Raw genomic sequence first — 26,851 nt, 5'->3', positions numbered from 1 at the left:
TGGGGCTCTGGGTGTGTGTGTGGCTCTGGGTGTGTGTGTGTGTGTGGCTCTGGGTGTGTGTGTGTGTGTGGCTCTGGGTGGGTGTGTGTGTGTGGCTCTGGGTGTGTGTGTGTGTGTGTGTGGCTCTGGGTGTGTGTGTGTGTGTGGCTCTGGGTGTGTGTGTGTGTGTGGCTCTGGGTGTGTGTGTGTGTGTGTGTGTGGCTCTGGGTGTGTGTGTGTGTGGGTCTGTGTGTGTGTGTGGGTCTGTGGCTCTGGGTGTGTGTGTGTGTGTGTGGCTCTGGGTGTGTGTGTGTGTGGCTGGCTCTGGGTGTGTGGGTGTGGTAGTAATTACTGTCTGCTGAGCTCGTCCAGTAGGGTACAATAGGTCTTACATTTGCAAGAGATTAAGCTGATGTAAATTACAATGCCATTTATTTATCTGTTTTCAAAACCAACACATAAATACAATTTTTGTCATTTACAATGCCAATAGCTCTAACTTTTGCAAAGGCGAAACCGTTGCATTGTAAATGCTTGTTGGTGTTTGGTTCTCTCCCACAGAGCCTGGCCGTTACATGTGGTCTTGCGTGTTTATTTATGGTTTGTCTGACTCACTATATATATTTTTTTCTGGCTTGTCACTACGACTGCACCTCCCGCTCCATTGCTCTCACCCCATGTTACTTCAGCACTACCTCAAATCTTGTTATGTGACTATGACCGGAATCGCCATCAAATCATGGTGACAATACTATATCCCCATAAAAATATATACGCAGGTGTAAGCAAAACTAACAGCTCAGCATATACAAATCTTCGATGCCAAAAACATTCTGACATCATATAAATATCACCTTAACAGTCCACATGTCGAGTTTGTGTCCTTGATTGCTGTAGGTAAACGTAGTGATTAAGATGGAATGTTATAGTTTGATTTCTTTCATTCTGTGTGCCCTGTGAACCAACCGAGATGCCCTGTGATGTTGCTCTCGTGGCTCCGTCCTAGTGGGGTGTCTGAGCATAGGAGAATTAATATATTTAACTCTCCACATAGCTTTCTGTAGTGTTGCCTCATTTTGTCTTTTTAAATCAAATTTTCTTTTTCATAGGTGTTATGTCTGAGCCTAATCTGGTAAGTACAGGGTAAAGATTGTCTACAAGGGACTTTATTTATTATGATTCACGTTATTTATTGTTTAATCTCGCGGAGTTATGTCATCAATGATCTAACTCACTGTGTCCATAGGACTACTGCATTAAAGTCAAGGAGGAAGAAGCACACGGAAAATCCTATTTCTTATGAAAATATTTTATATTCTATAAAACCTTTGCGGACTGCTGGAAAGATTACTGAGCTGTCAGACGCCGCAAATTCATACAGAATCATCAACTGCGATTTCCCTTTACTGACGTTGGATTTCGTGATTTGGATAATTTGAAAATCCTAATAAATAACTGACAGACTGAGTCTGTGGTCCATTTTGATCTCTCAAATCTGGGACGACTTAGCAGCTCTGTCCATACCCTAACTTTGAAAAGGGTTTCTTCTGAATATTTGCAAAATATTACTGTCCTGAAGATGGTCTTATAGACAACTGCCAGAAAGACCGAAATGTCGACTTGATCATCATCTCAAGAAAATAATTTCTTGAAGAGTAACCTATATGGTTTTAAGTTGCTCTCTTCTCATTTTTTGCAGGAGTTGATGTTGTTATGAATTGATTTGTCTATTTTGTTTATACAACCTTTCATGACCTTTTTGCTTAAGATATTTTCACTTATTGTATCCCCTTCAATGAAGTTATGAAATATAGAATATAAAATATTTGTATAAGAAATAGGATTTTCCGTGTGCTTCTTCCTCCTTGACTTTAATGCAGTAGTCCTATGGACACATAGTGAGTTAGATCATTGATGACATAACTCCACGAGATTAAACAATAAATAACGTGAATCATATCATAAATAAAGTCCCTTGTAGACCATCTTTACCCTGTACTATTCATTGCCCAAGCCTACAAGGGTTGATTGGGTTACCCAAATCCTTTATACTTAATCTGGTAAGTGGCACTTCCACAGCACATTTCTGTGTTGTGCGTTGAGCATGTTTTGCTGCGTTTATCCCTGCACATATAAGTGGTTCTTTGAGCTAAGGATGACTTCCGCTGGCTTTAGCTATCAACTTTTGAGGAAAGGAGTTTACATTAGTTGTGTTCTTTTATCGTAGGACTTAAATTTTTTTCTGCAGTGGATTCTACAAAAATTTTAATTTTTTTAGTATGGCATAGATTTTGGTAGTTGGTGTTTCATTTCCACCAGGGACCTGGATTGTCTGTTTCCCACCAGCTTAAACCGGTTTCATTAAAGGACCCTAGCATGTACTAAATATTTATTGCACGGGCCAGATAGCCTAGTGATGATCAAACAAAGGCTTGCCATAGTACTGCGTCTGAATCCTAACGGCTCTCCTGTCTGGATTAATACATTCGCTAGGTCAGAATGTGTACTTAAGATCAGGCACATCGTGCCGAGTCATTAATCTCTTCACTTGAGCTAAACCGGAGAAGAGTTAGAATGTATTAGACAGCTATAGCACAACTGCAGTAAAAAGGTGCTTTAGTAACTTAAAAAAAGATAGTGGTACAATTGTGGGGAAATCCTTAACTTGTACAGAATTCGAACGTTTCCTATGGAAAACAACACATGCACTGAAGCTGGAACAAGTTTGGGTTGGCTGTGGCTTGCTGGCTTTGATTAGTTCATTTGGATTGTAACGTTGAATTTTAATGGTGACCCAACGGGGATACCTGGGGGAGGTTGCTCTCCCTCAGCTCTGTCCTAGTGGCATATGGGAGTGTAGGCCCTTGGCCCATGACGTACAGTCCCGTTCCACGCTGTTGGAGAACAAGCTTTGCTCGCAGTCTTTGGGTTGTTGAGCTACATCCTGTATATTCCTACGACTTCTCAGAGTCCTCGGACCATGACTGAGGAGACAAACCATGCAGGGTACACAATGCAGTATTTGGTTGATGTGGTGTAATATATTCCTTTGCTGCTGGGGTCGTGGGGGCAAATATTTGTTTGTGAGCCTTGCCTGTACTAATAGTTGTCTTCTTCTTTAGCTTAACGATCTTCATGCTTCTGGGTAAGTGGCAAATCCCAAAGTCCTAGTGTAATTACTTTACATCTACTCAACTTACTATCTGTCGTGCTTATGAGTGTTAAGATTGCATGGTGTTTAATTTAGATATCTACTTAAAGTGCGGTGCTGCATAGTCTAAAATTGTTGTTGTATGTAGTTCATGTCAGAAGTGCTGCTGCATAGTGAATTAACAAGTCTTTGGGTTCTGTCAGTCAAGTGAGCTTGGATACAAATTTGTTAGGTTGAGTCTCAAAGTATGTTTTTCATTTTTACCAATGACAGTTCTTTTTGGTTTTTGTGGGGTGTAATGCTTCATGCCATTTGTGACCCAACCGGGATACCTGGGGGAGGTTGCTCTGTCTAGTGGCATATGGGAGCGTGGGCTTTTGGGTCCATGACGTACAGTCCCGTTCCACGCCGTTGGTGAGCCAGCTTTGTTCGGGGCCCTTGGGTTGCTCAGCGGCATCCTGTATATTCCTACGACTTAGAGTCCTTTGACCATGACTGAGGAGACCAACCATGCAGGATACACTTTCACAGTTGCATACGTGATGAGGCTACATAAGCCTGTTTATATACTTCATTGCAGAAGGGACTCTTGAATAACCTATTGCTCAGAGTATTGGTGCTTGGAAACCTCTTCTTCGTCAACATTGCTGCTTGAACCATGCCTATTGTGTATTGCTTTATATACAAAGAATGTCTTGCCCACCATACTGATTCTTGTAATGGTTCTCAACTCTTTGACATTGTTGCCATGTGGTAAACCAGGTACACCAGTTTAGAGTGAATGTTTGTCTTCAGCTCTTGCTGTGAGCCCAACTAGACTGCTCAGGATCGTGTGGAAATAACTTGTGATTGAGAATGTAGCTGTGTATACCAATACTTTCGAGTCTTAACTTATCCAATTTGGCTTTTCTGTAGGTGGAACGCAGCTTTGACTGGCCACAACTTTCTTAAATTTTGAATTATGGGTGAAGAGCTGCAGTGATGGTGTGAAACTCACTGGATTTTAATGGTGCTGTTAAGAGTGTAAAGCTAGAATTGGCAGTTACGCAAGCTAATTTGGTATTCATGCTAGAGTAAAAAGTTTGACTGCGGCATTCCTCAGTTTCCCCAAGAAGTGAAAATGCATTTTACTGCTTCCTATGCTGCATGTTCAATATAGTTTAAGTTTAAGAATTTGCTTGGCAGTAACCTTTTTGCTGCACAGAACCAAGGTCTCTGCATGATGTAATCAGTCTGTTCATGTGAACAGACATCATATGGGCCTCTCGGGTACTGGACCTAATGAAATTAGATCTGTTCTGACCTTTGCAGTAGAACTATTGGTAAATAAGCATAGTCTGCCAAAGTTGTCCATGAATATTTGATTACATGCAGCCTACAAACTTGGTAATAGGCTCAAGCGTCAGTCCTCCAGCTACATTCTGTTTATGTATTTCGCAATTTGGTCTACTCTGTAAAATGGCTGCCGCCAAACTATCTCCGCTCCCTCAAATTAATACCAGGTCACAAGAACCCAATTCAGTCTCCTGTGATGTATTTACGTTGCTTAATCAAAGGCTTGTATCCACATGCTGGGCACTTGGTGGACCGAAATAAAACCGGCATTACGTTCATCTTTTGCATGAATACGTGCCTGTGATCTGAAACAATTGGGCGGAACGCATGCCGAGTTTCCGTGTATGCCTGCTCATTCCGAAAGAAATATGTGAAACGAGCTGCCTCCAACCTAAAGAACACGTGGCTATTAAGCACCTCAATATAGTGCCCACAGAAGTCTGGTTTGAATCTTCTGACCTGAGACGCCTGTTTTCCCAAGTCACCACAAAGGAGTGTTGACCTTTTTTTTTTTTTAAGTGTGTGTACTCCGTGGATTTCTGCCGTTTGTCGAGCTTCAAGTTGAGCTTTTGGTCCTGATGAGAACCCTGGTTCTGAGGGGGGTCGAAACGCGTCGACCGCTTTGTCATGGCCAGCAACGATTATTAGCTTTTTTGAAAAATTGTGCTATTTGGTGAAATATTTTGGTGTCTGGCCATGTTGTGTATTGAATAATGTTGTATGTATTTCTTTTTGTGTAAGTGTTAATTTAAATGGTTGCTAGCTGCGTTTGTATGTACTGGGATGAGAGGTTGGTAGATTGCATGAGTAAGTGAAGTGTGGAAATGAATGTGGTATGAAAAGGGTAGACCAGTAAACTGTAGAAGTGAAATGGTTGTCTGGGAGAACTTGTGGGGTTAGGGTTTTTGATTGTCTTTCTAATTTTTTGAAGTAGACTATTGTTGGGTATTTATTGATGTAATTGTTTGAAAAAAGATGAGATTAAATCCAACGGTGAAAGTGGTTGACGGTGTTTCCGTTTTGTGTCGATTCACCTTGCTAAATACAAGAGTTGTGCATTAGCAGTGGCACTTTGTTGTTATTTACGTATATATGGCTTGGCCGTGCTGATTCAGAGCAAAACCCTCTTTTGGTTTCCATGATCAGTAACTCCGCATGAGAGGCTTCGTTCAGGCACTCAAAACATGTTGTACCAGTCGGACAACAAATGTTATTTAGCACAGTTGGAACTACGACTGCTATTCCTGCTCTTCTCCTACTTACAATCAAGTACACAATCCTACAAAGCTCCAACATGGCTTGTTTGTATGTTAGACTTTGCATGTTTGCACTTCACATGTGGCTGCATGCACCTCTTCTAGGTCTTACCAAGAGGTGCACCAGAGGTTCACTACACTCAGAAGTGCCTTCTGGCGCCTGGAGACATACTTCCAAACTTGCACTAGTTTGACCTTTCCTCAAGATTTTAATTCAAAGTTGTGAAATTCATGGTTAAATCTTTATACAAACTTTCACACATCTACAAGACTGAGCCACAAGCAATTTGGTTTGGGCTGATCAGCGTTTCACTCAAAGTCACATAGTTCCACACCACAATTCGACAACAAATCGCATAGTTCAACATATTCACAAAACACCGCATACGTCCAATCCACAACACAGAGTAACACATGCCACAATTCAACAGCACACCACTTAATTAAACTTCACAGCACAAAATACAGTTTCAAATTGCCCTTAAACACAATCTCAATCCACATAATTGTGGCACTCTACCGCATAATTACTATCCAAATAATTCCACTGCACACCATGCCTCATAAATCCATGCCACGCAATTCCACTACTAACCATTCCAACCCACAATTCCATTCCACATAACTGGGTGAAAGACATCCCCACTTACGCCAGTATCTCCAACTCTTGCAGAAGTGAGACATATTGACTTTGCCAAAACATGTCCTTGTAGGTTTTTTACTTGGTCTTCCACCTTGTGCCCAATTACGCCTTGTATCTTTGACATGTTTGTATATCTTGTAGGCTCTGCTGGTTTGTGCTAATAAATGTCTGTCGTCTGTCTTTTCCTCTGAAGGGTGCACTTTGAGAGACGTGTCTTGCAATGACTAGGTGTGCAGTGGTCATGTATGCCAACCCGGTAAGTACTTGGGGGCAGATTTATGATAACTGGCGCATCCCCAGGGATGTGCCAGTTATATTGCGCCGCTGCTCCGCCACCCATGGTGCGCCACATTTACAATGCAGCGCACCATGGGGCAAAAACGGCACAGATGAGTGACGCATCTGTGCCGTAAAGGTGGCGCGTTGCTGGAGTTGCGTCGCAAGCGCAACGCAGCTCCAGCAAGGCTCGGGGGTGCCCCATCCTTACAATGCTGCGTCAAGACCTACGCCTGCTTCAAGCAGGCGCAGGGTTTTGACGCAGCATTGGCCTGAAAGTGACTGAGTGAAATCTTATAGATTTCACTCAGCCACTTTTGCGAGGCGCACCTGCCCCGGAACGCCCACCCTGCGCCGGAACGCCCACAAGTGGCGCAGGGCTTTACAACGTGACGCATCTGCCTAGATGCGTCACGTTGTAAATGGGTCGTAGGGATGCACCACGTTTACGCCGCAGTTGCGTGACGCAAACGTGGCGCATTCCCAACATAAATCTGCCCCTTGTTTTATCTGGATAGTCTACTGATGGCAGTTGAAGATAGCAATACAGTGAAAGAGGTGCTGAGCAACTTGCGAATGCTTAGTTCACACCTTGCAAGCCTATTGAATATGTATCCATTGCTCTGGTATGCTGGTTCTTAATCGTGTTCCTTGTATGCCAAAGGGTAAATGTATTCAATATATACCTTGCCAAGTATCTCCTCTCTGGTTATCTCTACCGAGCATTGCATGGCCCATGCAGGATAAGTTACAGCCCAGCTTGAAGTGCTGTGTTGTCGTTCCCCATGCACAAAGCAATTGATTCCCACTACCCCTGCCTGTTCTGATGCAACGGCAGGCAGGGACGCTTGGTCTCAAACACGCTTGCTTTCTTCAATATAGTGGGCTGCATATTGGCACACATGTAGTTTCTGTTCATTGGACTGTTGAACCTGGGGGTTTGGATCTGCGTCTGACAGGGCAGTCGCTGAATAAGAAAATAACTGAACTTGCTTCGAAGCACACTAGGTACGTGCATATGTGTTTTTGTTTTTCTTATGAAAGAGCATTGGTGTATTGGTTGCATTCTGCAAGCATGCAGAGGTAGTTCATGCTTGCAGAATGTTCTGCCTCTGCATACTTGGAATATTTATTTTTTCACCTTTTCTTGATTGGTAAATTTTGTTCAGAAGTCTGTGGCAGTTGCTTGGGACAGTGGGTGCACTTCTTGGCCTGTGTAGCTCTCCTGTTAACACAACTTAAATTCTCTCTTGTAATTGGGACAGACCAATTACTTTGCTTTTAGGAGATGGGGGGAAGTCTTGGCCACCTTGTCGGATGTTACTACATGTTTATTCTGCAGTCACAGTGATTTTAATCTACTTTTCAAAAGATCAGTGTGACTCCACATCGCCTCATTAGAAAGCTGGGTCTTGACTACTAGGTAGTAAGTTGTTGCAGCTTACATAAAATGTAGGCCTGATAAGGTTGCACTGTTCCTTGGTTTCCTTTACTGTTTTTAAGGCTCTGTTTGTAAAATGGGACATGCTGGGGGGAAGGGTTTCACATCTACTGTAATGCATTGCTTTGTGTGAGGGGTGGGTGAAGATTAAAGCACCTCACTTAAGTTAAAACTATTGTGTATTTGAAGCCCAGGAGCCCCTGCTCTTGTGTTCTTTCTCAAGGGCCTAGTCTCTTGTACAGCCTGGTAGCCCTTGTACCTGGTATTGCACTGAGCTGTACAGTCCCACAAGCATATTCAGCTTTTACCAGCTCCTGTTTGGTAGAGACATGAAGGCACAGGATTGAGTTTTTAAAGATTGACTTCTTGTTCAAGCACCGTGCTAAAATTACCAACCATGTTTACTCCTGGTTTATTAATGATGCTAGCAGGGTACAAGCACCAGCTGAGGTGACGTGGGTGGACCTCTTAATGTCCACTGTCCAAGTCTAAAAGGTTTAGCTTTAGGGGATTTATAGAGCGCATGGCTACACGCAGGCATCCCAGCGGTAAAACAGGTGAGGGCAGCTATTGTGCGTGAGAGCTAAAGGAACGGCCACGTTTCAAGTTTTTTTTAAAAATATTTTTTAATTTTTTATTTTAAATGACTTTGTCTTTAATTAAATGTAGATCTGGGTCGAGCGGTTACAAATTTTGGGAACCAGATGTGAGAAAGATCTTCCGCCCCAGGTGGTGCAAAACTTGTGTACCATGAACATGTGGCTGTTTTGATATTAATGGTCTTGTTTTCTTCTAGGACGGGCAGCGTTTTGGACGATCAGACTTATTTGGTAAGAATCGCCATAGCTTGCTTCACTTGTTATTTGGCTAATACCCCAGTTCCTTTCTCTTGTCCCTGGGTCTGCCCCAGTACATTGCCCTCATTTTACATTGTCATTTCTCCCATTTGGGGTGCAGGATAAGTTACAATGTAGCTCCAAGTGCTACATTGTCGTTCCCCCTGCAAACATTAAATTGATTCATACTATCCCTGTCTGTTCTGTCTCCATGGCAGACAGGGACGCTTGGTCTCATACATGGCGACTACTTTTTTTTCCATACTGAGCCCACAACTTTGAAATGGACTGTACACAAGCTTATTTTACTTTATACCGAACAAAAACCAGTAGTGAGACATTAGCTTTCATTTTAAATCATGCACTATTAACCAAGTGCCCCAATAATATGGGGTTTCCCTGAGTAAATCAGTGCATTAAGTGAAGCATGGGCCACAACCCCTTCACTGAAGCTTGCTTGCCATACTTTCAGCAGCCGGTCTTGAGTCTGCAATGCATCTTGAACTGTCTGTTTTTACTTTTTCTGCAGAATATTTGGCTCCGGCCCATCAACTGGAACCACACTTCAGATGCATAAGATCTGCTTCCCCGTTACTGGCGATGTCCATCGATACATGCTTCTGCATTGCTGTAGCTATGTTGAAAAGCTACCACCGTAGAAGGATTGCACTGGTGTTGAAGTCTCGACTGACCGTACAGACATGGCAGAACCAACTGCTACATAGACTAGCTGGTTGATTTGACTGTCTAACTTGTTTGGCTTTTGATTTCTCTCGATCAAAGGTGGCATTCATCGGTGTGTAGTTCCAACATGTACATCGGAAGTATTCAACTTTAGCTTTGTTCCTCCAACATCTCCTGGTCGTTCAGAACATGCCACATATGCTGAGGACATACCTAATAGCAGACCATTTCAAACTGTACCCATCTGTACGTGTTTTGCATTGTGACTTGCTCAGTTTAAATGTTTGTTGGACATGGCCCTTTTGGCAGGTTCACCCCTGAGCTTTTTGCCTTAAGCTCTCACATGGTGGTAGTGATTCTTGGCCTCTGCGCACTTTAGCACTGTGTCCCAGTGTAAAGTGCGTGCGCTCTGAGTGCGTGTCGTGAGATTGGCCTGCCTTCCCATAGGAATGCATGGGGGATATGTTGCTACGTTTAGGCCTGCGCAAAGTGCACACCCTTCACTTTCGCTGCATAGGCAGCGCACCCTGACTTTTGGACATAAGGCATTTGAACTCCTTTCTGAGATGGTCAGGGGGACTATTAGGTTTGCAGGGCGCCAGGCCCTGATGTGATTATAGGGTGCTAGGAAATGTATTGTATGCAGTATGAGTTACACACCCTGTGTTATACTTCTAACTGTGGTTTTTATGATTATGAGGTTGTTTTGGATATTCTGGTTTATGCTAGTGAGATTAGGTTTCACTATGTGATTTATGCCCCTAATGTGAGTTATGCTTAGGAGGTTAAGGTCTAATATGTTTAGACGTGTGGGAGGATTGCATAATGTGTTTATGCTGGTGAGGTTTGGCCCAGAATGTAATTTGTGCTTAAATGTGATACTGTGCATAATGTAGTTTAGGTTACAGGCTGATGCTAAGTACAGTGATTACCAGTGGTTACTGGATGTACGTTTATGATCTGTTTTACTTTTACTAAGTTCGCTTTGTGATGGTTCTGACAGTGCTCCAGTGGGCTCTGTCAGGTGTATATAATCCCTTGTAGCTATGACCCAGTGCCAGGTGGTACCATGTATATTTTGTTTACTATTCTAATGTGTTTTGAGAATACAAAGGCTAGTTTTGATATAACCTTGTGTGGAGTTCCTTTTGTAGTGTGCCTGGGATGTTGCTGTGTGCGTGCACAAATGCTTTACACATGGCCTCCGTGATAAGGATGACTGCTCGTGCCAAGATACCAAGGGGGTGAGCAGGGGTTCTCTTTGGTGTGTAACTCCCTCGCCCTGACTAGAGTGATGGTCTCTGCCTGGCTTTGGCACAAGCCTTAGCCAACCAGAGATCCAATTTCTAACCATGTTCAATAAACAATTTCCAAGAAGATTTGTGTGAAGCTTAATATTTTGTAGTGTTTGCATGGTTTCTCCTAATGAGTAGATATTGTGGAAGTCTGAAGCTATCTGGGCCTTTCAAGGCGTTTTATTTTTTTACTCTGGTCCCTGCTCTTTATCCCGCTCATTCACACAGGCTGAAGCTTGGTTTCCCCAGTGCTTAGCCACTTAAATAACCTGTCCACTTTGCATTCCAGAAATGGACTGGTCTAGTCAGAACAAAGCAGACTTGTACTTAGTGAAATTAGACCCATTTACCTCAAATCCTTAGTCTGCAATGTATACTGGGGGTGTTAATGTTTCCCTGGTGCTTCAATTGGCTTTTCCAGTTGAGCTGCAATCTGTCCACCAGTTCATGCACCTGAGCTGGAACATCCTTTGCTAATCCTAACAAGTTTCCTGCTCACTTGCATGGAGCCGTATGCCCATTCCACAGTCTTCCACAGAGTTTTACCATCCCAATGGCTCGTTTCCACATCCTGGTGATGAAAACCACTCTATAGATGGCCTTTACAGTATAACCTGCTTTTAATGCAAAATGACCTATGAGCAAGCAAAAATAATGCAAGGCTGGTGCGGTTTTAAAGAATTCACACTGAATCACAGAGATTCTAATGGAAGAACTTTTAAGTATTTTATATTAGTGATATTGAATAGTGAGACCACTTGACAAAACAAGCCTGTAGTTATCTACAGAGTAGGTGCCAGGGTATTCTTAGTCTTTGATAATGTGAAGCAAGTAACACGAAGAGGAGCTAAATTCATTACTTTATTGTGCCAACATTAGGTTTACTAACCGCTTGACTCCAGGTGTACAACATGGGAAATTATATGGCAGCAATAAGTTAAAGTGTAGAATACTAGTGCTGGTATAAACACCAAACGGATAACCATGTGTAAAGGTGAGCATGTGCTGCCCCTTTTGCCATTAGGCATATGATTCAAAGTAGTACTAGAGGCAGTTGCATTTCTGCTAAGAAAGGGGTTTAATTAATCCATATATTCCTTTCACCTCATACAGACTGCCCCATGTCCTTTTCAAGGGCATTTGTATGGAATTCCAAGGGCTTCTGTTCTATAAGGGTATTTGGCAATTCATGCAACAATATTCTAAGCTACTGCTCAGGAAAGTGCCCTTAGGACAAGGGAAAAACCAGAAAACAATTACCCCAATTTTGTACCATATCTCTAACGACACTGCATGAATGAGGCGAGCAAACCCTGAACTCATTGGGTTGGTTCCCTACAGAAATCTTAACATTTTGCTCAAATTATCTCTATGCCTGCTGTCTGAGTTTTATCTTCAATCCAGTCCCAAAACCATCCTTCTCTTCATCAATCCATCCACCCCATCTCAGTTCATTATCTTTACTTCATCCAACCATCTTGCCATCATTCCATCCATCCCTGCACCCTTAATTCCCCATCCATCTCATTCCTTTGTTTATGCTCTTGTTTTCCACCCTCTCAGAAGCTCCATGATATTCTCTTGCAGTCTGAAGGTGCAAACCCTTCCTTGCGTTTTGGGTTGCCCCGTTTCCACTGAAGATTCATCTTGTGCTGCACAATCTTCAATGAATTGACTTCCAGTTCCTTACAATAGTTTTAGAGGAGAACTTGTATTGTAGCAGTTTTGGATATCAAAGAACAATTTGCATTTCTTAGATGCATCCTTGAACACACTGAAGGCAGTTTACCGTTTCAGCAGTGGCTGCACAGACCTTTTTGGATCACCAGCTTTCATTGGGATTCCTGAAGACACTTTTGCTATGTCTAAAGTCCTGTTGCTTCTGGGCTACTGGGTGACCAAGTATTATGGCCACAGTGGAATGCTTCTTCAGACAATAATTCACGTTCTAGGTGACTAAGCTGGGTTGATCACTCTCCTGGCTCCAGCAGCCTCTGGTGCAACTTCAAACATTGGGTTTTGGTCTCTGGTGCTTCATGGGGACTAGCCTTGGAGGTTTCTTCAGCTGTTGTGTCCCTGTGAACAGGTCAGCCAACTGACCCTTGACTTGCCTCAGCTGGGCTATGGAGTTAACTTCTCCACAAGCAGGCACAGTACCATCTCCTTTGCTAGCCAGCAGGTGCAGTCCATGCTGGTGTAGCCTCTTTGCCAGTTCTTTGATGCAGCAACGCAGTCCTCTTTTGGTCCCTCTTCCAGTCAGGTGTCTGGCAGCATCACTCCAGTTGGGAAGGTGCAGGAGCCCGGAAAATGATGGGAGGGAGGCTGGGCAGACCCCAGTGGAAGGACCAGTGAGTCAGGGGTTGCCAGCTCTGAGGTCTGAGCACCCCAGGACTGACCCTGGTGAGGGCACTTCTGGCCTGGGTGATGTTCATGCACTGACAGATGGACAGGGGGCTGGAGACCTGTGCCAGGCAGACACCACTCATGAGAAGTTTTACTTTGGGAGTTGGGTGTGCTCCCCAGAAGTACTACCTTGCCAGGCACAAGTCCAGTCTAGAGTGCAGACCCTGGGTTGGCGGGCCGGGTTCCAGGTGTCATTCCCCCTCCCTCCCCCCCCCTCTGAACTCGAGGAAGGGGCGACTGCTAGTGGTGCCCCTACAGGTTTGTCTTCTGGGGGTACTCCTCTGAGTGTGCAGAGCCTCAGGAGGGCAGGCAGGGAGAGAGAAGCCTGACCCCTGTCCAGCCTGAGGGTACAGACCCTAGGCTGGTGTACCAGTTCCACAGTAGCACCCCTGAACTGGTGGGAGAATTGTGCCCCAGGGAGGAGGACAGGGTGTGGGAGAGCTCACCCCAGTCTCCTGTCCAGTCTCTAGGTACAGACCCTGGGTTGTTGGGTAAACGTGAAGTATAACTTCCCTTTGGGACAAGATAGAGGAATAAAGTCTAGGCTCTCTGAACTCCGAATTTAACACATCTTTTAGTAAGGATGTTTTTTAAATTGTTTGACAATGCCACTTTTACAAAGTATGCAAAAGAAACAATTGATAGACGGAACGCTGGACAATACAAACATTCACCCCCAGTCACAAGGATCTGGGTTAAATCCATCATTCTTTTGCTCACCACACCACCCCAGTTTGGACCCAGACATATGCAAATCAGTCTTGGGAACAGTCATCCCGAACGGCCAACCAAAAGAATGATGGCCATTCATTGACAAGGCTGAGATCAACTTTGTAGAGCTTTTCCTATAACTTGGAACTCACACCCTAAAATCCCTTGGAACTCTGCTCACTGACCTGGAATTATTAGTTGGAAAGCTACAAGGGGCTGTGAATATAATAAACATACCCATTAAGAATGGCTGCTGAATCCCAGCCCTTAGGGCTACCACCCTTACTACTGTAACAGAGGCTGACCTTGCCGAAGGCCTTACCAGGGGTTCCTTGGGTTGCCCTGAGCTTTTTCTGCCCCAGGCAGCTAATGTGGTTCCAGCCTCTTTACATGAGATCTCTGGGATGTGGTTCCAGTCTCTGTATATGAGCTCTCCACGGCCCCCCAACGGTGAAAGTCATTAACTAAACACAGCAGCGGCTCTGCTCGCCTGATGGCTCTTTCCTGTTCTGCCAATCAGCCTCCGTGACTTTAACAATCCCACAGCAGCAGCTTACCACAAAAGGCCACACCTGTCCACTCTGCAGATTATCCCTCACCAACATCATCCAACTGCCCCCAGCTGTCTAATTTTGGTGGACACCCCACCCCACCCACCCCCTTAAGGAAGGAGGCCCAAGAAAATTATGGTCAACTCAAGAACAAAGTTGTCAATTGGCTGGTGTCCAGGGTTAATGTGCGCAAGCCCTTCTCCCAGTTACTGATAGACGAGATTATTATGGTTTACAGCGAAGGCTGGATTGGTCCCTCTCAGAAGTTGTTTACTGGTGACTGTATAATAGTTAATTTCAGTAACACCATGCGGGCAGGACATATCCTCCACACTCTCCGGCACAATGGTCACTAAGGATCGAATCTCAGTGCTTCCTTTGGGCTTTTTTTTTTTTTTTAATATCCGCCCCACTTTGGAAGGCCATTGGGCAGGGGAGGCCCGTATCTTGGCCAGTTTAGGCCACAAGATGGACTGATTGCTTATCTACGCCATAGAAACACTGCATACCACTAACCATCCATTTTCAACCTGAGTCAGTTGGAAGATCCTGATTGACAGTCTAGATCATGTTGAAGAGGCCCTGGATAAGGTCACAATGCCCAATAGACCCGCGGTTCTTAGTTGGAACATATCCTGCCCCATACCCTGGCAAAATAACATTGGATGGCTCAAATGTAAATGTTTTTGAGCTTGTAAAGCGCACTGCTACCCGTCCATAGGTCTCCTGGTGCTGTATAACTCTGGTGAACCCGTCCTGGCTTTCCCTGTGGGATGGTCCCTTGCTGGGAGTCCCCAAGGTGGAGCCAGTCATCCCCGGAATTGGTGGGGCCGTTGTGGAGATTAGGCAAGCTAATGCCCAGAGTTGACGAGTGGAACCCCTGATTAGAGTAAGCACGAAGCGAGAATTATCGGTCCGCTGACCAAGGTCCATGACCCTGCCGCGTCGGGAATTGAACCCTGGTCCCGGGCTGACTTCTGCTCTCGGGCCTGCCTCCACAACCAGTGAGCCACACTACTCCACTATGCTGGCTACATTTGACATTGTATGTCTACAGGAGACGTGGGATGTCAAGTGATGCTTATACCTGGACGGCTTTGCCTCATCTACTGTTCCAGCCATTCTGTCACCTAGTGGGGGTGCTAGTGGAGGCCTTGTGTCATCAGTAAACTTGGGCCTTTATCGTAAAGTTGATCTTAAGTGCAACTAAAAGGTTGTTCTTGGTACTCTTAACATTTGATTGCTGGTAATTCATTTTTATAGCGCAGCCTTATCTAGTAATGAAACAGATGCCGTCTCCAGTTTAAAAGCTTTTGTATATTACTTTTTTTCCACTCAATCTTTATTTACTGGAGTTATGCTAATGGGGGATTTTAACTTGCATCCTTGTTTTTCATTTCAAGATAAAGATCCACCAGAGCATGAGGACAGATTTATTTATCAGGTGCACCTCAAGCACACACGGCAAGGCGGTACTGTTGAACAGCCCCACTGCTGAGTATAATCTGGTCAACCTAATGGACCGAAGAAAAGAGGGGCCAGTCGAGAGGATACCCAAGTTTAAGGGGAGAGGTCACAGCACGGCGATAGATCACATTTTTGTATCTTTTTGTCTGTCCTTTGTTCTCGTAGATTTTAAAGTTATGTGGGATAATCCATAACCCTTTGTCAGCTACCTTTTTCTGGGATGAAAAGCTCTGACACTGCACATTTACATATGGAGTCAATATCATACACTGACCATGGTCAGAGGGTGCTTTGGGCGTCAATTGTCCCTTTGGATTTATTTTTTAATTTGGTTACTGTAGGAAAGTAGGATCTGCTTTCCACCACTTTTTGCTGCTGTCAATCTGTTTTCTGACTAGTGTGACTGGGATCCTGTTAATCAGGACCCCAGTCTCTATTTCCTGCATAAATTGGACAATGGTGAGGACTTGGGTACACCCCAGATTGGCTACTGGTGTACCCTTGTAAGTCCCTAATATATGGTACTAATGTACCCAGGGGTCCCTCATGGGGTGAAGCATGTATTCTGCCAACCATGGGAGACCACTGAAATTATGACTACAGACCTGCCCTCTAGCCGGTGTAAGCTGGTGCTAGCACCACTTACAACAGACATAATTTTTCCTATATATGAGGTCACTACACTTAATACCTATTAGTCAACCCTGAGGCAGGCCTTTCAATCATGAAGGCAGGGTGATTGGTTATAAATGTGAGGGAGCCGCTGCTTGAGCAGGATGTCACGAGCAGCGCAAACACCCAACTTGATCCATGGGAGCGAAGATGCTGGTCCCAACACTTGTTAAACAACAACTCCAGGAGGAGGTATAGAAACTCACTCACACGGAAGTGTAGTTCAAAAAGTGAGGGGAATAAACCATAGAGTGACCACCACTCTTCCCCAGATGTGACCACAGGTAACGTTGATGAGATGCAACTGGACAGGCAGAGTGCTAAAAGATAAAAATACAATTTTGTGTTTACAGAAAACGAAGTACAAATAAGTCCAGCATTAATGCATGTCAGTTACAATAACTATAGTTCACTCACCAGCGAGAAGGACCCAGAACGTCAAGAATATTCACTGGTTGCAGAATGTTCTGAAGAGGATTTGGAGGAGACTGCTAGAAGCAGGGACTCTTCAGGGACGTAGTAAAGGCACTCGCAACCACATTCATACAAGGTTACCAGGGGGATATTAGGTGCTAGGAAAGATATGCTAATCACACTATAAAGGAAAAGTGAGGTAACCAAAAAGCCAGTCAACTTACTCCCAATTTGCCATGAAGGAGCAGTGTCTAAAAGTAGAACAAAGGGTACGGCCAAAATGTGAAACACTGTCTGTTTCCAGCCTGGAATGAGGCGGGAAAGCAGTGCTCCCACAACCACAGGGAACCACTTTAGCTTAGCAGCGTGTAGGGCTGGGAGACTCCTGTGCTGGAATGGAGCGGAGCAGCGAGCACACACGGGCAGTCAGGGGGTTTTTTAGAAGCGGTGTGATGCTGGCCGGCTCCAGTGCGGGGAATGGAGCGGAGCAGCGAGCACACACGGGCAGTCATGGGGATTAGAAACGGTGTGACGCTGGCCGGCTCCGATGAGGAGATGGAGCGGAGCAGCGAGCACATGCTGGCAGTCAAGGGGGGGGGAGAATGAGAAGTGGTGTGTCGCCGGGCGGCTCTGGTGCGGGAATGAAGCGGAAGGGCGTAGCGAGCTCACCATGGAACAACAACAAGGTCTCTAACACAAACAGGCTTCCAAGGGAACTGCTAGCAAGTTGACCCAAAGAAACTCGAACATGGAAACACAGGCAGCAAGCAAAAAACTCGACCTCGGAAACCAGGAAGTCGATACAAGGAGGGGGCATGGTCACTAGTCAGGAACAGTAAGCCAATATTGGCTCATGGGGGAGACGGCCTCTTAAGAGAGTTAAGGGCCGTCACCAAAGTGTCAATTTAGTGAACTAAGAAAATCTCTGACACGCATTAAGGCTATTACTACTTCGTGTATTTTGCTACCTGCATATTAGACCCTAACACAGGACACCCCTAGAAACCCTGGACTCCATTCTAAGTGTGACAGCCATTACAATCCATATAGTGGCCATGCGTCATTACGCAATGGCTAACTTTAAACTGGCTGTAATGAACCCTGGCATGTTTGGTATTATACCCCAACACCATAAACGGTGTTTGATGTATGATTCCAGGCACTGTGGGGCTCCTCCGGGAAGCCCCCGTTACCAGTCTTTCAGAGTCTGACAGCAAGCTAGAGCTGCTGCTGACCACAGACCCGATTAAGTCCTCCTGCTCAAGCAGGAGGAGGTAGAATAATAGGCTTCCTGTCACAAGGAGGTGTGATCACCTCCCAGACAGGACTTGGTGTATTAGCCTGGGGTGGGGCGCTTGCCTGTGCCACTAGACTGCTTTGAAGAGCATATTTGGTGATGATCTTGCATACTCCACTTGGAACCAGTTCAGGGATCTGATGGCTCCTGCTCTGGCACGAAACTGGACAAAGGACATGGGAGTATCCTTCATACTGTCCAGCCCCTCCTCTGGGGAGGGATCCCTGATTCGTCCCAACCCTTTCCTTATGGTACTTAAGAGCTTATCTGTGGGTGGCTCTTCAGAGTCATCGTGGGACAAGATTAAATTCTGAAACCACATCACCTTCAAAGTCTGGGCACTTTAGACTTCGTTGGACTTTGCTTTGAGGACCAATACTGCATCTGAAAGACTCCTGCTGCTCCTGGTCTCGTCGTCTGTGCTCCATCCAGGTTCCTCTTCAGGCCTGTGGGCATCAAAGACACTCCAAGGAATCTCCTTTGGAGTGAGGGAGTCACACCCCAGAATCTGCAGGCACCGCAACTGAGCTGACCAGTCTGCTTCTCCTGATGTCCTCTGGACTTCAAAAGGCCCAGGAACGCAGGTGGTGGTTCTGCTACTCCTTCGAGGTGTGGTATATAAATAAATAATACCGGATCTAGGTTTTACTGGACATAGCAATAACAGATAGCTCAATAAATAAGAGTCAAGATTCGAGGTAGTAGGAGTTTGCAGGTTTAATACAGCATAAAGGACAGGAACAGGACAACCTGCACGGGAACAGGATGGCAGCGCTGCCGGGGGCAGGATCAGAATCGGCATCACATTTAATAACAGTGCACAAATATATATACTAAAACAGTTACATTACAATGAATTACAGTAGGCGGAGCAGTGGGTGTGGTCAATAGCAGTCGCGAAAGATAAGGGTGAAAATGGGTGTAACAGGGGCGTATACATAGACATGTGATGTAAACGTAACAGAATATGTCATAAATGGGGCGGAAACATGGAGGGGGCTACCTAAGGAGCCGGGACCTCTAACCTAATGGTGCGCGTAAACTGACAATGACGTGTTACTAGGAGAAGCTGGGGGCTATGAACTCTGTGCTAGGAGCAGAGACTGAAGTCTGGAGAGTCAGGGCGACATGTACCTAAACAGTATCTAGTATCTGATGTTTAGAGAACATGTTGATATAAACTAAGAGTCAGGAGGGGAGAGGCTAACGGACTCTAAGACTGGAGCATGCATTATTCTACATGTAGTGAGTGATGAAGAATATTAAATGACCATTAAATGCAGTATTTCTCTTACATGGAGACGTAAAGGCTAGACAATGACGGAAACTATTGATGCGATTCAGTAGCTTAGGAATGCAGAGAAGGGGGGCTGGACTGATAACTAGAATCATAACATACTCTTGGCAGACTCGTAGGCAGAGCCAGGCTGAGCCGGGCACTGTGAGGCAGGAAGTAAGTGAAGGGTCGAGGATACAGGTGGGGGCTGTATCGCTCCTCAGCGAGGCTCAGGAGACAGGAGCTGAATCTGGTGTCCGGGCCCTTTTGAAGCCTAGAAACGGGGACTTTACAATGAAATAACGTGCACACTGAGAAACGTGGCAACGTAACTTTACATAGGCCTGATACTCGTAGCTTTCACGAGAACTGGAAACTGGCATACTAGTGATGGACACAACTGTAATTGCGTCTTTAATCAAACATGGGGGATACATATGCATATTTAATCATGCACACATAACATAAGATGGAGGACTCGTAGGGACACAGAACATGGCAAAATTTACTTTTCCACAGAGGCCTGCACTGTTTTCTCACTGAGTTTGAGGCCACTATCCCACGTTGGAACCGCTAGAACAGAACCCCTGTGCACCACAATGACTTGCCATTGCCAAGGCTTGTTGACTCTCTCTTCTCCAGAGATCTTCAGACTTCAAGAAGCTCCAGCATCTCTTGCTACCAATATCTTCATCCTCATAGCATCCTCTGCTCCTTGGGGTGCATTATTGGTGACCTGCTCGAGGTCCTCTAGCGACTCCTGTGCCTTCAGCCTGTGGGTCCTCCTGAGGGTCTTTGTCTACCGTGGGCTACCCTACTTGCTCGGGCCTACTCTGACTTACCTGCTCATGTTGATTCCCTTTGACCTTGCTGGTCTTGACGCTGCACCTTTTTTGTCTGCAATGTTTGTTGTCGCTGCCAAGACTTGTTGGTGCTCCTGCCGGACACCGAACTCCTGGCTCTTGACATCCGACATGGGACAGCTTGTGAATGGCTCCTGGTCTTCCACAGCGTCGCCTAGTCTGCACAGCTGCAGTGCCAAGGTTATCATCAACTCTCCTGCATCTTCCGACATCGGTGGGCATTAGTCTTCCATTCCTCCTGGTCACTCCTGAGGGGCATAGACTGTCACCTCTGCTTGCAGGTACCTCTCTTCCTCTTCTTTTACTTTATTCGCCAGCTGCATTTTTTCCTGAAGTCCTCCATTGTGGTCTATGGTGGTTCCCGATGTCACTTCGCACCTATGCACCCGGCTTCCCTGGTGTAGGAATCTGGTTACCAGGGTATTCACGGCTTGGTTGACGCTCCAAACTCTCACTTTCTACGGGGTTTCCTCTGGGTTCTTTGGGAAGGGTCATTCTTCTTGAAAACTGCAACTGCAACTTCCCTGTTGACTTGTATTGAGTATGCGGCTGTGTATTCACTCTGCACACATACTCTGTGGGGTACCTAGGTACTTACCTTGTGTAGTTCCTTGGGTATCCAGCTCTTCTAAGTCTTCTGGGTCCAGCCTCGACTTTAGTCGCAGCCCATTAAATTCTTTATCTCATAGATGCATCATATACATAAACCAATTGTTTTTGTTTTGTTTTTACACTGCAACAGGCTTTTTGGTAATGTTTTACTGAGGACTCAAAGTGTAAGCTAGGCTTGTAGGCTTTGGCAATGCTTGTTTAAATTCATTTCCAGTGCAGCAGAATTGTTCCATTGTGTTTTTTCAAACTTCAAGTGTGGGCGTCAACTCTCTTGGCTTTTCCTATGTTTGTTTTTTTTTAGGCCTGATTGAGAGAGGGACTGTAAAATGTCACTTTGCTATGGCAGCAAAAATCCTTTCACCGAATCTTGGATTAACCGTATCAGGGGTAAATTGATCTGTTTCTTCATGGAAAAAAAAATCCAGTTTCTCAGAGCGGTCAAGGGTTTCCCAACTATGCGCCCTTAGTGAACAAAACAAAGACGTCATGTGACACTTCTGTGTTTAATTCATCACGTGAACGTTTACAATGCTATTGCAGTCTCTGCATGTCACCCTTAATAGCGCTAAACTCCGCCCCTGGATATTGTTCAGATGCAAATATTGCAGCCACTGTTTACGTTCCCATGCCAAATACAAAATAGTGCATTACAAATCAATCTCGCCAGAGAGCGTGCCAAGGACGCTGGCATTTAATAATGCCATCTTTGGCGAAACAGTGCACTGCAGGCAAGATGCCAGCTGTACTTCCGGGAGAATCCCAGCAAGTTTCACATTCGAGATGTTTCCAACATCTATCTGCTGTGGAGATTCTGCCAGGCGCCTTAAACTACACTTGGCATCAGTGCAGGGGGCATTACAGTGAACTTACCCCTGCGCTGCACGGCGGCATTCTGCAGTACCCAGGTAAAGTGAACTGGGGGCAGATTTACAAGAACTTGTAGTGACGGTCTAGTCTTTTACAGACCGGAACAGGATGCGCTATTGCGGAAGCGGAAAGGCAGCCATGTTATTAGGCGCCGACCGCAGATGAGCCTTGCTGTGTTTCCCGGCGCTCCGGGCAATAAAGAATATAAATTGCATTTAAAGTGTGGCGATCTTATTGCAACCCGGAATCTTACAATGGCGACGAGGAGTGGCGCTCGGTAGCGGCGTCCCACGCATTAAGCGGACGCACCGAGAAACGCTACACGGCGGTTCCCGCCCAGCGGGGAGCCGACCACCATCCCGGAGCGCGGCAGAGGAAAGCAGCAGGCGGATCCTGTGCCTGCACATACAAAAGGGTGCTCTATCTTGGCAGGGTCCACGGCAGATGTACAATAAGGCTCAATACATACCACAGAGTGAGGAGCCAGCACACCAGCCTGGTGGAGAGGCAGTAACAGAGACACACTGTGTTCCCTGATAGGGGCCATTTAATTGGGTCTCTCTTCCCATCAAGAGGCACCCAACATCATAGAAGGGCATAGTGGTGCAGTCCCCAGCAGGGCCACCAGAAAGGGCGCGCTACCACTTGACCCTGCACGCTGAGCAAGCTGGCGGAATACTTAGACCAGGGAGGACGGCTGGAAGCAGAGAGTGGAGTTGCACAACGTCCCCAGAGAGGTGAGACTGCAGCGTCTGGGAGCGCGATCTCCGGTGGGAGTGAGAGGGAGTACGCAGACACACGACAAGCCCCTGGCAGCCCTCCCAACCGCGACACCACAGCCCCGACCAACCCCAACGTCGTCAGGAGAATGGTGGCGCAATCCACGTCCCTGACGCAGATGGTCCCGTTTCTTCCGTCCAGAGGTGAGCCAGCGATGCCCTGGGAAGACTGGAAAAGGTACTTCCAGAACTACTTGGAAGCGCTAGAGGAGGAAAGCGGCGCAGCTTTTTCGAGCAAGCGAAGGTTAAAAATCCTGTTACACAACTTGGGTCCGGAAGGCATTCGGGTGTTCGACACCATTGTGAAAGGGCTTCGAGACAACAACGATGATGATGTCTTCAGCCACGCCATTTCAGACCTGGATGCGCACTACAGACCCGTGGTGTGCGTGGCCATTGACAGGCACAGTTTCTTCCACAGGAAGCAAGGAGGAGGTGAGACAGTGGATGAGTATGTGGCAGCTCTTCAGAAACTGGCACTCACATGCAAGTTTGGTCCCCTCCATGACGAGCTAATTCGCGATCAAATCATCATGCACACGACGAGCACGCACGTCCAAGAAAAATTGTGGGTGAACGGCGAGGCACCTTTGAAGGAGGTTTGGGCCATGGTAAAGAAAGCGGAGATGTCAAAGAGATGCGCGCAAGCAGCTAGAAAAGAAACTGGGAGTGCACAGACAGTCTGCAGAATCATGGCGAACCACAGAGGAGAGAAGTCCAAGCAGAAAGACACAACAAAGAGTCAAGAATTTAAAAGAGGCCCACCATCGACAGGAGGTACGGCCCAAAAGACAAGCAGAGGTGGTAAGCCCAGTTGTTACCGGTGTGAAAGCGCGACACACTTGGGAAATGACAAAGCGTGCCCAGCCTGTAGGGCGAAATGTGCATACTGTAGCACGTTCGGTCACTACGAGAAGGTGTGCCGTCGCAAGCCTAAAGGAGCCACAGTGAGGTATGTGGACCAGGAGCAACAAGAAGACGAGGCGAGCAGATCGGAGGACGAGGACCAGCAAGAGTTCCTATACATTGACGCTCAAATTTTGGATGTGGGATGTACAGAGTCTGACAAACCGAGGTTGGAAATGCACATAGGAGGAGTTCCCATAGAAATGATAGCGGACAGTGGAGCACCCATCACTATAATACAAAGACACGTGTGGGACAAGGAATTCGCTACGAAAATACATGAAGAATTACGCCCTATGGATTTACGACCAGTCACGTACACGGGGCAGAGGACACCCATGTTAGGATACTGTCCTTTGCTCTTTGAGTTCAGGGGTCGTCAGGCAACGTGCAAACTATATGTCGCGGAGAAAGGACCGTCTGTGCTCAGTTGGAAGGACCAGGGAGCGTTAGGGATACAACTCAACCCAGGTGGAGTAGAGAAGATTTTGCTGATGGACATGGAACAAAACGGCGACAATGAAGCATGGCGCAGAGAATACCCCACAGTTTTCGGGGGACAAATAGGAGAACTGGTTAAATACCAACACCTCATCAAGTTGAAGGAGGGAGCGAAACCGGTGGTGCACAAGGTGAGAAACATTCCGCTCAGGAGCAGAGAGGCAGTCCAAGCGGAACTGGACAGACTGGAGAAAGGCGGGATAATTCAAGCCATAGAAAGCTCGGAGTGGCTGTCTCCCTTGGTGGTGGCCCAGAAGCCCAGCGGGAAAGTGAGACTATGCATTGACCTCAGGGAATTGAATAAAAACATCTTAGTAGACAAATTCCCTCTTCCCCAAATCAACGAGATGCTAGCGAAAACAAAGGGCATCAAGTGGTTTTCTACCTTGGATTTATCTTTGACCTACCACCAGGTGAAACTACATCCCTCGTGCAGTCACCTCACTTCTTTCATCACCCCGTTCGGCTGTTACAAGTTTGTGAGAATGCCTTTCGGTTTGGCATCTGCAGCTGCAGTGTTCCAAAATCTCATGCACAAGCTGTTCAGGAAAATGAGTGGTGTACAGTTCTTCCAAGATGACATTCTCATCATGGGTGCATCCAGACAGGAACATAATGAGAAGCTGCATCAAGTACTACGCACGCTGCAGGCGAATGGGTTGATGGCGGAGTGGTCGAAATGCAAACTGGGCGTGCCATCGGTGACGTACCTTGGACATGAAGTGAGTGAGAGAGGGATAGAGCCAAAGAGGGCCAACATGCAAGCTATCGTGGACGCGCCAACCCCAGGGAAAAAAGAGGATGTGAGATCATTCTTGGGGATGGCAGAATATTATAGCAAGTTCATTGCCAACTTTGCCACGAAAACCCACTGTATGCGACAACTTCTTAAGGAGAGAAATGGATTCCAATGGAGGGAGGAAGAACAGGAAGAATTTGTCAAGCTAAAGCAGGAACTCAGCACTACGATACCGCTTACGGGATTTGATCCTGAAGCAGTCTCAGTCCTCACCACAGACGCAAGTGACAAAGGCCTGGGAGCGGTGCTAATGCAGAGATCGGAGAAAGGAGAGATGTCTACCATCAGTTTCGCCTCGAGGTCCTTGGCGCCGAACGAAGAAAAGTTCAGCGTCATTGAAAAGAGATGCTAGCAGTAGTATGGGGAATGGAGAGATTCAGGCAATATCTGTGGGGTGCAAAGTTCTTAGTAAGAACAGACCACAACCCCCTAATAAAAGTATTGACATCGTGTGGACATGCCCACGCCACTCCCCGAATAGCCAAAATGACATTGAGACTCTTGGACTTCGTGTACGATGTGGAGCACATACCAGGGCCACAAAACAAGGTGGCAGACTTTTTGAGTCGGGCAGCAGCAAAGGAAGGGGCCGACGCACAAGGGACTCCGAATTGGGATGGCTATGTGGTAGCCACCATCCAGGACATGGAAGGAGTGATAAGTGCCCAAGAATGGGAGGAGGCATACAAATCGGACGAAGACATGGAAGCAATCAAGGGTTACGTCGTCCATGGATGGCCTGAGAAGAGGCATCTCAAAGAACCGTTGAGAAGGTACTGGGAAGTGCGGGAAGAGATGTCACTGGGAGATAATCCCATGTTTTTGTTGAGAGGAGAAAAAGTTGTACCCCCCCAAGGAGTGATACCACATCTACTGACATTACTACATGAAGGACATCAAGGCATCACTAAAACGAAGGCTTTGGCTAGGCAAATGTACTGGTGGCCAGCCATCGACGCCCAGGTGGAGAGGCACGTACGACAATGTGAGTCATGCTCCAAGGCGGACAAATCTCAGAATGTGATGCGACCTCAATTGGGACGATTCCCCATACCAGAAGGACCGTGGGAGATGGTGTCCGTCGACATCATGGGACCCATTCTTAACACAGAAGGACTACAAAAGTACGTGGTCGTGTTGATCGACAAGTACTCCAAATGGCCAGAAATTGATGTGAAAGAAACTATGGACACGGATGATGTACTAATGTTTTTGAGAAATGCGTTTATCAAGGAAGGAATTCCGAAAGTGATAATATGTGACAATGGACAACAGTTCACGTCGGCAAAGTGGGAAGCATTTATGACAAGAAATGGCATAGAGGTCAAACACACGCCTATATATCATCCATCAGGAAATGGGCAAGTTGAACGTTTCAACAGGGTGATTATGGGCACCGTGCAGGCGGCCATAAGCGATGGTTTAGATTGGGAGATGGAACTGCCCAAAATGATATGGGCATACCGGATCACGCCTGGAAGCACGGGGTACAGCCCATTCAAAGTGTTAAGAGGTAGAGAACCCTTCACAAAGGACAATGCTGTGTGGAGGAAGATGGTGGTACAGAGCAAATGGTCTCCAGCGGTGGTCAAACGGAACCTGGAAAGAGCGCAGGAAACATTCACCGAACATTTCAACAAAAGACACGGTGTCCAGGAAGTGACTTTAGATAAAGGCGATTGGGTGAGAGTGAGGGTGGCTACGCTCAAAAGAAAGGGAGAAAGCAAGTTCACCCCGCCACTACAAGTCATAGAACCATATGCCAGATCGGCACTTCTCAGTGATGGAAAGGTGTGGTCGCAGGATAGGATGGCGAAGTGTAGTAAGATCTTGAACT

At 46.2% G+C, this 26,851-nt stretch overlaps 1 protein-coding gene, 4 non-coding genes and 1 pseudogene across 5 annotated transcripts in view; all 6 read left to right on the top strand.

The window, feature by feature from the left end:
* LOC144790746 (uncharacterized) overlaps nucleotides 1-17,220 on the top strand; it is a 59,180-nt gene extending 41,960 nt beyond the window's left edge. Inside the window, exons 9-11 of the mRNA XM_078665454.1 lie at nucleotides 1,089-1,111; nucleotides 8,878-8,911; nucleotides 17,054-17,220. Coding sequence (XP_078521580.1) covers nucleotides 1,089-1,111; nucleotides 8,878-8,911; nucleotides 17,054-17,220 — 224 coding nt within the window. The remainder of the gene's footprint in view (nucleotides 1-1,088; nucleotides 1,112-8,877; nucleotides 8,912-17,053) is intronic.
* On the top strand, nucleotides 2,774-2,993 carry LOC144793199 (small nucleolar RNA SNORA73 family). The gene has a single exon (XR_013602843.1). It is a non-coding gene; the product is annotated as a small nucleolar RNA SNORA73 family (small nucleolar RNA).
* LOC144793204 (small nucleolar RNA SNORA73 family) lies at nucleotides 3,450-3,655 on the top strand (annotated as a pseudogene).
* LOC144793262 (small nucleolar RNA SNORA63) lies at nucleotides 7,377-7,502 on the top strand. The gene has a single exon (XR_013602860.1). It is a non-coding gene; the product is annotated as a small nucleolar RNA SNORA63 (small nucleolar RNA).
* LOC144793289 (small nucleolar RNA SNORA81) lies at nucleotides 8,442-8,590 on the top strand. The gene has a single exon (XR_013602880.1). It is a non-coding gene; the product is annotated as a small nucleolar RNA SNORA81 (small nucleolar RNA).
* Nucleotides 9,033-9,159, top strand: LOC144793253 (small nucleolar RNA SNORA63). Its single transcript, XR_013602852.1, has one exon. It is a non-coding gene; the product is annotated as a small nucleolar RNA SNORA63 (small nucleolar RNA).
* Nucleotides 17,221-26,851: the final 9,631 nt, after the last annotated feature.

This window comes from Lissotriton helveticus, chromosome 11 (assembly GCF_964261635.1).
Source record: "Lissotriton helveticus chromosome 11, aLisHel1.1, whole genome shotgun sequence".
Taxonomy (NCBI): domain Eukaryota; kingdom Metazoa; phylum Chordata; class Amphibia; order Caudata; family Salamandridae; genus Lissotriton; species Lissotriton helveticus.
This window is presented reverse-complemented; position numbering and strand designations above follow the sequence as displayed.